Source organism: Eleutherodactylus coqui, chromosome 6, assembly GCF_035609145.1.
Source record: "Eleutherodactylus coqui strain aEleCoq1 chromosome 6, aEleCoq1.hap1, whole genome shotgun sequence".
Taxonomy (NCBI): domain Eukaryota; kingdom Metazoa; phylum Chordata; class Amphibia; order Anura; family Eleutherodactylidae; genus Eleutherodactylus; species Eleutherodactylus coqui.
Window position 1 is genome coordinate 174,055,314 of NC_089842.1, and position 14,481 is coordinate 174,069,794.

Genomic DNA, 14,481 nt, shown 5'->3' on the forward strand with positions numbered 1-14,481 from the left:
CTGCTCCCCGCCTCCACCAAACGGCTTCCTTCCTTCCTCCTGCTGCACACACACGCCGCTGTAACATGGAGTGATGGTTTTTCAGACCTCTGCTGCTCCCTCTGCTCTGTCACCCGGCACTAACCCTGCGTTGTCCCTGGGTGAGTTTAAATTTTTTCACCCCATTTTCCCGCTCTAAAGTGGGGGTGCGTCCTATAGACTGGTGCGTCTAATAGAACGAAAAATACGGTAAGTGGCCAGAAGCCTCAGTAGGACGTTGTTCAGACACACTGAAGAAAGCCCGATACAGCAGATCTTCATCAAGATAATTTAGATGGAAAACATCTCCATTAGGCCTCGTTCACACGGGCGACAAATCACATGTATGTGAAGCCTATGCTTTCCTATAGGTTACTTCACACCTGCGATGTTTTGTAGCATGTGACAACCCAACACAAAAACCTCACAGATCCGGCGATATGCACGAGACTTGTGAGGTTTTGTAGCCCATGTTTTTCTATGGAGCCTCCCTCTCTGTTGCATTGCATGAAAACGCAATTTTCGTGCCATCCAACTTTGACAGTGGGAACCCTACTGTCAAAGCCAAACCTAAGCCCTAGCTGCAGGAAAACAAACAAAAACCACAACATACATCCCCTTACAAGCGCTCTCTGCTGCAGCTTCCCCCTGGGTCCCAGCACTGTTTCTCTTCTTCATCTTCTGGCTGGGGATTAAAAAATCCCCACCTCCTGGAAGCGCTAGTTGTGATTGGCTGATGCTTAGCCAATCACAGCCAGTGCTCGATGAATGGCTGTGATTAAACCATTCCACACCCCCACCCGCAGAACCCACCCCGAAAATCCTTGCACGTATTGCCGCGAGAAAATGCAGCGATATCGCACGGACCAGCAATGCGATATTGCTGTGATTTTCACGTGCCGATGCCGTGTCGCCCGTGTGAAAGAGGCCTTAAGGAGAAACCGGGTCATACCACAGAATTACACTGATTAAACAGCAGCCCAAGTACTTCATACAACAGTACTGAAGAGGTGTGGATAACTAGATCACATGACTTCCAGATCACCGTTTACAGCGCTAGAATATTTTATACACCGCAGGATACTTGCCAACAAAAACATAAGCACAGCAAGTTAATCCTGTGCAGTAAGTGGGTACAATGCCCTGCTCTCCCACACTTCGGCCAAGAGTCTTGTGAGAGAGAGTACTAACCAAGTTAGTGCTCTCTAAATATTACTATTATTGAGAATCATCTTTACTTATATAGCGCCAACATATTCTGCAGCAAACTAGAACATACCTTATTAACCTCTATAAATCTTGTTATTTGTATAGTGCGCCACACGAGGCTCTATATGTTCTAACTGCACATACCACGGTCTATTAGGAGGTCTATATCTGTCCACTGCATATCGAGCTCGGGGTCCTAACCCGTATCATACACAGCGGGTATCAGCAGTCTTTGAGAGCAGACACCCAATGGCAACGACTGCAAATTGGAGAGAACTCAGATTGCAGCCACTAACCGTTTAAACAACACACACACACACTTTTTACCGCTTTTCCAGGTAGAAAAGAATTTGAAAAAAATAAATATAAAAATTGGTATCGCTTCAAATACATTATAAAAAGGTCCAATTTATTCAAATTATTACTCCTGCATGATTAACTCAGTCAGAAAACAAATCTGCAATGATCAAATAGTTATATGCTCTCCAAAATATAATGAATACAAACTACAGGTCTCCCTACAAAAAAAAAAAAAAGAAAAGAAAACAACCCTAAAACAGCCCCATTGATGGAAAAATTAAAGGGGTTGTCCCGCGCCGAAACGGGTTTTTTTTTTCAATAGCCCCCCGTTCGGCGCGAGACAAACCCGATGCATGTGTTGAAAAAAAAAACCGGGTAGTACTTACCCGAATCCCCGCGCTCCGATGACTTCTTACTTACCTTGCGAAGATGGCCGCCGGGATCTTCATCCTCAGTGGACCGCAGGTCTTCTGTGCGGTCCATTGCCGATTCCAGCCTCCTGATTGGCTGGAATCGGCACACGTGACGGGGCGGAGCTACGAGGAGCAGCTCTCCGGCACGAGCGGCCCCATTCAGCAAAGGAGAAGACCGGACTGCGCAAGCGCGTCTAATCGGGCAATTAGACGCTGAAAATTAGACGGCACCATGGAGACGAGGACGCCAGCAACGGAGCAGGTAAGTGAATAACTTCTGTATGGCTCATAATTAATGCACGATGTATATTACAAAGTGCATTAATATGGCCATACAGAAGTGTATACCCCCACTTTGTTTCGCGGGACAACCCGATTAAAAACGTTATGGGGGTCAAAAGATGGTGACAGAAGGCTTTTTTTTTCTTATAAAGCATTACCACATAAAATTAGATAAATTTAGTGTTGCTGTAATCACGCTCACCCATAGAATAAAGCCATCATTTTTACTGCACCATGGAGAAATTCCATTTCGCCTCATTTAGAAATTTTTCTAAATCTTCCAATACATTATATGGTATATTAAATGGCACCATTGAAAAATATAACTCGTCCAGCAAAAAACAAGCCCTCAAATAGAGGTCACACGAAAGGTTAAAAAGAAAAAAAGGGAATATCAGGACTGCAGAATGTGATCTGGAAGCAGGCGCATCAATGACCCTTGGTCATAAAAGGCTAATGCCAATAGACAATTTGAACAGTAGTGGTGAGGGCCCTGCTGACAAGAGCTTACAGACTATGAGGAAATAGAATACCCATTCTTATTATATACACTAGTCCAGCCATCTTTTAAACAAATAGGTTAATACACATAAAGCTGTATGGGCCAGTCACCAGTCAGTATCTGCGTATATACAGACATTAAGTGTATAGAGAATGAGCTGTGTAGGGGATACAGTGGGATAAACAGGTTGGGTTCTGAGAGGGAGTGTAGAAGTGGGGTGGATAGAGAAGAATAAGATTAGGGAATATAGTAGGCCTCCCTAAAAAGATGTGTTTTTATGGCACACTTTAAAATTGTGGGAGTAAGAAATTAACTTGGTTGATTGGGGGTAGCACGTCCCAGAAAACTGGCGCAGCTCTGGAGTAATCTTGAAGATCAGAGTGAGAGGTTTGGAAAAGCATAATTATAGGAAAATGACATTTTTTCCTAATGGTCATACACTTTTAACAGAAAAGCAATAAAAATGCATTACTTGGGAACTGATCTCAGGGGCCATCGCTAGGTGAAGCAGATGTTTACATTACTATTTCTACATACTGCGATCTCCTGTAACTCACAGCTCCTCTTAAATGGGGATGGCTTGATAGGCATTCTGCTAAGGTAGCCATGGGGCCTTACAGAAGGCCCCCAGCTGCCATGACACCTGCCCGTCTCCCTTCGATCTCATCGCAGGGGGGGGGCCGTACGGGACCCCCGAACAGTGTTCGGGGCAATTAAAGAGTTAATAGACGCGATCAGCCACACGGCCGATTGCAGCTATTGCCTGTGGGTGTCAGCTGTAATAAACAGCTGACGCCCACGCTGTATGAAGAGAGGTCGCTCCGCGATCTCTATTCATACATACCCCGACGCTGCATGACATAAATGTACGTCATCTAGCGGGAAGGGCTTAAACAGATTGTCCTATTTCTAGGACTGATGTCCTATCTGCACAATAATAGATAAGACACTGGCCTCCTAAGCCAGGGATTGTGGGTTCATATGTCCCATCTGGGATGTTTGCCCACCTTCCATCTAAAAGCATGTAATGTTTTTTGCAATGTGTGGCCTAATGAATAAGGCACCTGACTTTGGATCAGAAGATTGAGGGTTCGAGTGGGAGGAGACACAGATTAGATATTAGACAGTGACGGTGATCAATGAGTGGAACAGGTTACCATGGGAGGTGGTGAGTTCTCCTTCGATGGAAGGTGTTCAAACAGAGGCTGGACAAATATCTGTCTGGGATGATTTAGGGAATCCTGCACTGAGCAGGGGATTGGACCAGATGACCCCAGAGGTCCACCATTCTATGATTCAATAGCTCATTAATAGCTGATTGCAGGGGTCTCAGGTGTTGGACCACCATCAATCAACAAATAGTCGAGGCTGGTGTTCTAATGTAAGGAGCTGCCTTAATTCTGTACAATCAGCAGACAGGCAGGGTCTCGGGCGGTGGCCTCCACAGATCATCTATTGACGAGTTATCCTGAGCACAGGTAATTGGTCTTAGGAGTACTACAGCCTCTCTAAGCAAGGGTCCTTTTAGATGAGCAGATTCTCATTTGAACGAGCGAGTGACATCGCCGCTAATTATTTCGCACTCTTGCCACCTGTTTAAACAAGCAAATGCATCGTTCAAATGAGAACTGTTCAGAATCGTTGAGTCCCTGTACAAGCAAATACGGTAACGGAACGATTACTGCTTAACCCGACAAGCAGCGAATGAGCCAACAATGCATCTCATGCCTGCATAAAACAAATAACGAACGGAAAGTGAAGGATTCTCATTTGTGGTTCAGTTGTTGGCGCACATCTAGACTGAACGATTATTATTTGCTCGTTTGAATGATAATCGTTACGTCTAAAAGCACCTCAAACGAATACAAAAACAAACGAATAGAAGTCATACAAGAAAATGCCTATTTCTTATCAGAGAACGTGATACAAACGTACCCGTAATGGCCCCTTGACCTGGTCATCCTGCACCAGTTGTGTTGAGCTGTCTTGTTTCAGAGTGACCTGTAAATGAAGCCACAATCAGATAACCATGTCAAACACAGAACAGTTGTGGAGGGAAGCAGAAGAGTAAATCAATTAGAGGTCTGAAAATCCAATTATTGAGTAACTGGCACAGGCGTAAAGAGGTGGGTCACTGGGAATACACTGCTGGCATTTCTTAACCAAGTGCGTGACAAGAAGTGCTGAGATATACAGTCGTATATGGAAAACCATTAGGATGCTGTCTGCACATAATCCTACCACATATTGCATTTCACTGCATAGAAAAATGCCGACATTACAGACACTTATTCAGGCCAATCAGCACCACAGGAGCATTAAAATCATTAGCTGGGGTACACACAGGGCAGATCTGCCCCAGAATTTCCGTGCGGACTCTCCACACGGAAATTCACGGCATTTACAGTAACAGCAAAGTGGATGAGATTTTGAAAATCTCATCCACAAGCTGTAGAAATAATCCACATAAAACCAGTGCGGAAATTGCCATGTGGTGCGGGATTCAATCCCCTGCATGTCAATTTTATCACCATTTCCGCCGCAGAACTTCCCTCCTTTCATTGAACAAGTGAATTCTGCACCAAATCGTACTGGTTTGGAGGCAGATGTTTTGCCCACTGCGGACATTCTGCTGCAAATCATCCCCCATGTGAACCCAGCCTTACAAGTGAACGCGATAATGTGACAATGGGAGCCACACTTTCTTGCTCACGAGAATTTAGTTTGTTCCGAGTCACATAAACATGAACTCCATCCTTTGGAATGGAATCATACACAAGAGATTTTTTCCTGTGAGCTTAAAAAATCAATCAGAATTTCAGAGAAGTGATGCGAGGCGTTTTTGCAAGAAAAACGCCGCGCATCCGCAGGTTAAATACACGTTGACAAGCGTGATATCAGGCCGGGCTTCTTGGCCTGGTATCGGGCTCGCCCGTGTGAAGATAGACTAAGGCTGAATCTAGACATAGTGGAGAAAATCCACAGTGCACTATGCTGCAATTCTGTGAGGAATCCTCTGCTAAATCTGCATGTATTCCGTGCAGATTCATCATGGATTCAACCCTGTACTTGTCATAATTCACAAGCTAAGGATGCAGCTTTTCTCCACTGTATGTGGATGGAGTTTTCAAAACTTCATTCATACACATTAGGCCAAAGCACGCGGGCGTATTAACATCGCCTCTGGATTCCGTAACAAATGCTGCCCATAGAATGCTATAGAAAAATCGCTTTTTCCTGTCCATGAGCAGAAATCAATTGCGATTTTCCACTCACGGAAGGAAAACCGCAGCATATTCTATTTCGGCAAGGAAGCTGTCTGATCCGCAGTGACAGCTGCGAACGGGCCGAGGAATCCTTGTCATCGTCTAGCGACAGCGTGGCGTCATCTGTACTGTGCGTCCGCAGCACAGACAAGAATAAATCCGGACAGGTACGCAGGGGTCACCAGCCGGATTCCGCTGTGGGATCCAACCCGGCCGTGTGCATTTGGCCTTATACTGTAGCTTGCTGTGGATCTGCGGTGCAGACTCCATACTGCAGTTCCTCTACATGTGGATCAAACAATACTCCAAGCAGGTAGGGATTGTTGTTGTTACACATTGCCTCGGTGGATGTCAAATCATTCCCTTACTTGGTAAACAGAAGACAGGCAGATGCAGGTTAAGTATACATATGGGTTACAGTACTGCCACATATAATGGTGTCAATAACCTGGAGCAGTACCAGTCACGTGTAAAATATTCTAAAAAGGGTTCTGCTATTTCAAGACCATTTGTTACATGGAATACTAGAGGAGTTGCATGTTTGCGGCATAATGCCCACTACATGTATCCCATTTATTTGAATAGGACACCGTGCAAAAGCCTTCATGACATGGAATTTTCCTGCTGCAGATTTCAAATTCACGTAGGGGGGGGATAAAAAAAAAAAAAATTCATTAAATGTCACTTCTCAACATAGATCCACACAAGAAATTCACCAAACGTATTTTGTCCCTACACAAGGGATAAATCCATGTGAGAATCTGCAGCTTAGATGCAGATGTCTACCACGGTTTTAGAGGTGGAATCTGATGCAAAAAAAATTAAAATCCGACAGCGATTCTGCCGTGTGAACATAGCCTTAGATTTCCAGGACTGCGGCTGCAGGATTCCGTCATGTTACTAACGTTATAGTAACCTATATGGACTCTGTGCATACAGCCCTCAAGGTTAATTTACATCTGCCAGTGGAATGACAAAGGAAGAGCCTAAAACAGCATTCTGTTGTATATTACATCCTTGGATAAGTTGTCCAAAATCCAGAGAAGCATACCTGTTGAAAGCTTAGGCCACGGAGAAAAACTGAAGGGGCTCTGAAAGTGGCTGGCAGCTACAGCTCAACAAGGAAGAGCTGCCCCATTATAAGTCATTGGGGCAAGAACAGGATTGTCCATAAAACACAGCAATCGCTGCACTGTCAACCCCAACGCTATAAGACATGGGTATCATTTTATTATCGGATAACTTACCTTAACTTTGACTAAACGTTTGACGGTCTTAATCTTTGCCTCGCAGAAGGCACCCCGGTATTTAGCACTGACATCGGTCCCCACTGTTAGGTAGGCAGGCTCATCCGCTGCCTACAAAAGACAGAAAGAAATGCAGATTGTTAGATGCTAGCTGCAAGTCAATAAGGAAACATTACATGTACTTTTTTCCCCACTTGTGCATTTTTATCCCCCAATCGCAGCAGGCTGTAGGTTTGGCATGTATTTTAGGCGTTTTTGTATAACCGTCCTTGTAGTATAAAATAAAATGCACATTAAGAATATTGTAATAACATAACGCCACCCAAAAAAGTTTGTAAAAGTCTGTTCCATTACATTCAGGCCTCTGTCCCCAGATTCCATCTGGATTGCAGAAATGGCATGTAGACAGAAACCTGGAGGGAAGCAAAGGCTGGCACCGCTCGAACGCAGCCCGGTGAGGTCTCAGCAGAGTTCTGTTCTCTTCTACTATTCATGCTGGAAAGAACAGCGTGGTTGACTGTGTGATGGAACGCAGGGACGCAGACCCGAACACGACATGAGGAGACCGGAGAAAATACATAGAACATTTTTATTTTTACATTACATTATTTGGTTAAAAATAAAATCACACCACAAAAAATAGGTGTGAAGAAAGTCTATGCTAATGGGAGCTAGGCTCCACCATGTGACAGCTGCAATTATCATGCACTTCAAGAGGAGGGGGATCATCAGCACATCAGATGCTGGTCTATCAGGGTCAGTTCACATGTGGGGAGAACTAAATGATCTGGGAATCTTCAAGTCTGCACAACTATTATGTTACAGGATCTGCAGACTTTGCCATGGATTTACTGCAGACTTAGGCCTCCATCACACATGAACGGGGCAAAGCACAGAGATTTAAAGTGCCCCACTTTGCCACATTTTACTTTTGTTGCGGTCGACGCCGGCTTCTGGCACTACTCATCATTGATGAGGAGCACTAAACGCCCAAAGCTATAACAGACACTGCTCAAGCAGCTGTCGGAGAGGCTCCATTGAAAACAATGGGAGCCTCTGACTGCATTGAGGGCTATGCTAAACGCTTAAAAATAAAAAATCTGTGAGGGAGGCTTTAGGGCTTGTTCACATGAGTAAGAATCTCACTCAAGGTTTTGTGCGCCGTGAGACGCACGAATATGAACTCCATCTTTAGAACGCTTTGCCATTGTTTTCAATGGGACCTTTAAAAACATCACATACACCCGGTGGGCACGCAACCACCATGTGATGTTTCCCATTGAAATCAATAGGAAGCACTTGTGATCCACTGATGTGCGTGAAACACACCTGCGGATTGTAATTTCACAGAAGCAATGTGAATGTAAACCGTATGTTGGCAAGCTGAGCCCCATATCACGCTCGCCTGTGCGACTTTAGCCTTACAGCTCTACAAAACCTTGCAGAAAAGCAACAACACCTTGTACTTCATAATGCACTCCAAACACAAGCAGCAGAGGGCTGAGGACCACCCATGTCAAAGTACACGGCCGGCTGACCTTATCTCCGCCGATCCTGCAGGGTGCAGCACCGAACCTGCTCTACTCCAAGTCATGTTAGCTTAGCCGTCCGTGAAAGCCCCCCGCGGTAGTATGCAATGATGTCTTAGCCTGTATGTTCACATAATACGGGCCAAGATAGAATATGCTGTGATTTTTCTTGTGCGCAGAGTTTGCGCAATTTGTGCGAGTTATAAAATAGTAGATGCGTGAAAAACCCATGCGCACAATACGCTGAGACCGTACACATGTGAGGATCTGAATTTCACAGATTCGATTTTTTAATCAAAAAGGCTTTGCATCGCAGTGAAAAGTTTCTTGGCCCAATATTGTGCTCAGCTGTGTGAATGCAGCCCTACACCACTTTTACACGGCCGGGAAAATCACGCCACATGTGTGCACTGGGAGACGCATGAATATACTTCTTTTGAATGGGTGATTTTTTTCCCCAGCATGTCCTATCTTCTGGCGTTAAGCTGTGCCGGAGGATCACTACTTCCTCGAAGTGACGCAAGGTCTTTTTAAACACACACACACAAAAAAATAAATAAAAACGCCTTGCATACGTGGGGAAAAAAATAATATATTGCACTCTGCGAGAATCTTTATAATGACACTAAACCGAGAACTAGAATACGAATATATTTCAGCAGCATCTACCGCATGTAACGATGTCTAGCTACCCCTGGATGACCGATGTCGGGGAGAGGACGGGGAGTGCAAGATTCTACCAAGGCCAGAGGAGTCCAGCAGCAGCGGCTTCCCCTCCTCTCCCTGTTGCACACTTGGCCCATATGGGGGCTGTCAGGATTAGTAGTGGGTCAAGCGAGCGTTCGGCCGAAAGCCATCAGAAGTGTATCGGTGTACACCGCTCTAATAAGATTGCTTCTTGGGCGAGTTAACCGCCATTCTTCCTGACAGAGCTGTCTATAAGATCACACACTAAGGCCGCGCTCACACAGGCGCTTGTAAAAACACTGCGCTTTTTACAAATTTTTTAGTGTGCGTTTGCTGGAGTTTTCACTACATATTTTGTGCAGTAACAACGCAGGCAAAGTAAGCCGATAACATCACCATGTTTTATTTATTATTTTTATCTTTTACACCCAATGGCATTGTGAGCAGCGTTAAAAGCGCTGTAAAATGCTGTAATCTGCAGTGGGTGATGCATGGTGTCACAAATGTGCCGAAACGCTGAAAAATAGAACATACAGCATTCGTTTTAGCGTGCGTTAGAAGTGTTTCGCTAAAAATGCTCGTCTGAGAAGCCCCATTAAAAAGGAATGACGGCTTAGTACTACGTTTAAACGGCGCATTGAAAACGCATGTTAAACACTGTAAAAAAAAGAAAAAAAAACCTGTGTGGATGAGGCCTTTTACATGGAAAAACTGTTGGGCACTTTAGTACCCAACGGCCATTCCAATGATTGTCGCTCTATTCACAGTCAGCAGGCAGCCGATTCACGCGGGTTGGTCGGTCATTGTTTGATTTTTAGGCCTACTGAAAACGAACAATAAGCAAACAAATTATCGTTTGCCGTTCAGTCGCCGGCAGAATTTACACTGAAAGATCACAGATCAGATCCTCGCGATCTCATATCAATCTGAACCAATCATTCCGTGTCAGGCTGGGTTCACACAGGGCAGATTTGCAGCAGAAATTCCGTTCAGAATTTCGCCACGGCAAATCCGCCTGCGGCCCCTAATCCCAAGTTTAGACAGCCATGTGGATGAGATTTCTCAGAATCTGTCACAGCAAAGCCAGCAGAAGCCGCCGTTGCGGCGCGGATTCCCCGGCTGCAGCATGTCCATTCTATTTTTTCGTTGTGGCCATGCTCTCCTCTATGGGAGCTCCGGCCGCAATGAAAAAGCGTGCGGCCAAGCTGCTCCAAAACCTACGGCTAAGTGCCACAGGTTCTGAAGTAGCGCTTTTCCGGTCGGAAGTCTCGCGGTTTTTCACTACGGCCAAACCGTGAGATTTACGCCGGGAATACGCCGTGTGGGAGCACAGCCTAAACAGATGTCGCTGCGGAATGGAGACATTTTAGAACTCTGGTTCTGTTCCGTTGCAGGAACAGAAATACAAAAGAGCTATCAGCAAAACAAAAATTTCTGCGCTCAATAAATAGTGTGAAACCACAAATAGTGATCCGTCAAAGAAAGTATAGGAGTTACACTTACTGGGGAGGAGGGGGGTATGATGCAATAGTAAGTAAGTAATCTATCTCCTATATATATGTGAGTATTTTATGTTACATTATGGCTTGAGAAAGGTGCCTGTGTGCACTGAAACGCGTTGCCTGTTATTTTAGCGAAGTTTTGAAATTAAAGTTGCTATTGCATCATTTTTAAAAAACGTGTGGGAAACATCTATTTGGAGACTGCAGGAGTCATCACTTCAAGGAGGGGGCTCATGGTCATCATACCCCCCTCCTCCCCAGTAAGTGTAACTCCTATACTTTCTTTGACGGATCACTATTTGTGGTTTCACACTATTTATTGAGCGCAGAAATTTTTGTTTTGCTGATAGCTCTTTTGTATTTCATTTCTTTGGGATCACTCTCTTATGAGAGACCCCAGTTATTTCTGCAGCTCTCCCCCGGGTATTGGAGGATCAAAATAGTGCTGAGTTCCACTGCATGTCAACCTTGAGGCGCTATCTGGTTTACCTTCTCGTGAGTTGCAGGAACAGAACCAGCAGCGCTGGATGCACAGAAGGGACTACAATGGAGGCCATGATGGGTCAATCATTTTCCCCGAAAAATAGCGCAGCACGATTTTTTTCCCAGCATTTCTGACAGGATCGGCAACAGATCCTCCAACGCAGATGTGAGCAGCCTCGTACAACCATGTTACCATGATCACCCACATAGTTCAGCAGTTGTGTGGGAAATCACTGGAGCGCAGGAACACGATGGCGGACGAGTGAGAACAAGCCAAACAGGAGCCAAGCCCAGACTGATCTTTTCGCGCAGGGTGGACCACGTGGATGGGAGAAGAGCAGACGGTCCTGTGTCTAGGACTTGTGCAGCTGAGAGCCCGGAGATCAATGTAAGGGGGGCCCAAATGTTAGAGGTCATCTTGCTTAGACTTAGACCCTATAGGATGCTTGTGACTTAGGTATACGGGCTGTCTCACATAAGCATATGGTCATCGTGAATTACGTGCGCGTAATATGCTGTACCAATATGCCACCGCCGCTCATACGAATTGTACAAAATACGCATGCAACAAAAATCGCAGCATGTTCCATCTTGTTGTTTATTACGCATGCATACACGCCAGAAAAATACATGGCGGCACGAAGTCAGTACACAATGTCACTGCGGTCTGGCTGCATGCGTATATATCTCATAGCCCGTACGCTGCTAGATATACACTCGTGTTAGCAGCAGAGAAAACCACGTGAGGGCGCTGCTACACGGGGCGACCACCTTCCAAATAACGGCTCAAAAGAGCGAATTCAAAGGATAGTCGTTCAGAGTAAACATGGCCGCCAGCGGGGTGACAAGCAGTAAGTCGTTAGTCGCTTTGTTTCAGCTTACCAAAAATACACTTTCATTGCTGATCAAAAGCCGCCGGGTGTAAAGTCATCAGTGTTCGTACTTGAATGAATTTGCGTGGAGATCCCCTTTACGAAGGAGATGTCAGCAGACAACTAACGAACAATCGCCGCTCCGCGTAATAGCAGACGACCGACCGCCGCTCCGCGTAATAGCAGACGACCGACCGCCGCTCGTACTTCTCAACAGCTGCTCACAAGAGCGGGATTTGCTGCGTGTCGCCTGTATGAGACAGCTGTGCGGCAAGTATGCGATGACACTGCGTACCGCTGATCGCCATGCACGGATGTGTAATACGCGCCGAGAGAGAACACGCTGCCATCTTTATTAAGCGCAGATTTCACGCAATATGTGCGAGTGGCAACACGGGAGCCCATATCTTACCAGCACAGCGTAATACGCCATGTCCTCGTGACGGAGCCCTATCCTGAAGAGAAGCGACAATTTCATGTTTGCGCCAGACAGTAAGCTACAAGACGTCCGGAGGAAACAAGAGCCAGGAAACGTATGTTACTGAGGACCCTCCGGGCGGGCGGCCATGTCTGACAAACCCTGCTACACGGCCGACAACATGCAGCCCCCTTCTCGCCAGCAGGTCGGCCGTGAGCACAACCTCTACAGGTGCAGCAGAGCTGACTTTGTTGTCCGTCGCTCCGAGTCACCAGAATACAGCTGGAATCCAGGAAGGTACGACGACAGGTATGACGCCGGCCGACACTGGCGGACCCTCCTCGGCTCCTGCGGGGGGCTTACCTTCATCGTCCAAGGTTATTTGAGGGATTCCAGCTCGAAGATTTGTCTTCACTACGACTGCAAAGAAGAAGAAGACAACAAGCGTTACATATGGCGGCCGCAGACCTCCGTCGCCCCCCGACTGCAGATGCCCCCCACCGCGTCCGAGTCACATGGCCAAAATGTGTCTCCCACATAGTACAGCCCATTGCCATGCTGATCCCCACAGAGGTGAAACCAGTCGCCGACTAGCGCCTGCGCCCGGGGCTGAGACCAGTCGCCGACTAGCGCCTGCGCCCGGGGGTGAGACCAGTCGCCGACTAGCGCCTGCGCCCGGGGGTGAGACCAGTCGCCGACTAGCGCCTGCGCCCGGGGGTGAGACCAGTCGCCGACTAGCGCCTGCGCCCGGGGGTGAGACCAGTCGCCGACTAGCGCCTGCGCCCGGGGGTGAGACCAGTCGCCGACTAGCGCCTGCGCCCGGGGGTGAGACCAGTCGCTGACTAGCGCCTGCGCCCGTTGCCGGGCAACAGTCAGAACTTTTTCCGGAACTATTCAAGAAAAAAAAAATGGCAGCTTAATGACTAACAGCAATAAGGACCCCACATTGGCGTGTGACAGGGAGCGATGTGCCGCCATCACCAGTGAGGAGGGCTGTCACCCGGCGCCCCCTGGCAGGGAGGGCAGCAGATTAACCCCTTGGGCTCCTGTCAGCAGCGGTGGGGCTCCTCCTGTCGGGGGCAGCAGAGCAGAGGGGGCGCCGGGCTTTGTGCGGCTCCCCCGCTCAGTCAGTCAGGTCGCCATTGCTCCCCGTGTCCCGGCCGTCACCGTCCCGGCAGACTCTTCCCCGCACTTCCGTCCCGTCTGCCCCCTCAGCGCAAGGCGCCACCATTCACTCCCCGGCCCCGTCACATACCTGCAAACTCTCCCCTCAGAAGTCAGCGCTCGGCCAAGCCGGATGCCCCGAGCTCCAGGATCCCGCCCCCCCTTCACCCACCACCATCGTCCTCCGCTCCCCCTCAGCGCACCCCCAGACCGGAAAGTGACCCCAAAACGGGTGAAAGTTGCACTCACACACTCGGCTCCTACAACTCCCCACTTGCACGGAACTGCAAGCAATAAACGAAATAACAAGCTGTTGAGCAGAACCAATCCTTCTCCGAAGACCATTGGCTCATCCTCATGCCGTGGGGAGCAAACGCACCAGCTGATTGGTCGGAAGAGACAAAACGCTGATTGGTTGCGCGAAGGAAAAAGCGTCATTGGCAGTCTAGGATACAGGTAAAGTCACTAGGTCTTCTCATTGGATACATCAGGTCCTCGCTGATCATTGGATGTTGTAGAGTGAAGGCAGTCACTTCTCTAGAACTGATTGGACAGCGAGGATCCGGATGAAGCTAGAAGGACGCTGATT

General features: G+C 47.3%; 1 protein-coding gene across 2 annotated transcripts in view; it reads right to left on the reverse strand.

Annotated features, from left to right (window-relative positions):
* The window catches only part of ARID4A (AT-rich interaction domain 4A), a 97,427-nt gene extending 83,139 nt beyond the window's left edge, over positions 1-14,288 (reverse strand). Inside the window, exons 1-4 of one of the 2 annotated variants that reach the window (XM_066608240.1) lie at positions 14,142-14,288; positions 13,092-13,148; positions 7,238-7,348; positions 4,660-4,725 (exon numbers count right to left, since the gene is read on the reverse strand). In XM_066608240.1, coding sequence (XP_066464337.1) covers positions 4,660-4,725; positions 7,238-7,348; positions 13,092-13,097 — 183 coding nt within the window. In that variant the 5' untranslated portion in view covers positions 13,098-13,148; positions 14,142-14,288. Of the gene's footprint in view, positions 1-4,659; positions 4,726-7,237; positions 7,349-13,091; positions 13,149-13,983; positions 14,050-14,141 lie in introns of those variants that run through there. The other variant, XM_066608241.1, reaches the window with a different exon arrangement.
* Between the last annotated feature and the right edge of the window lie 193 nt (positions 14,289-14,481).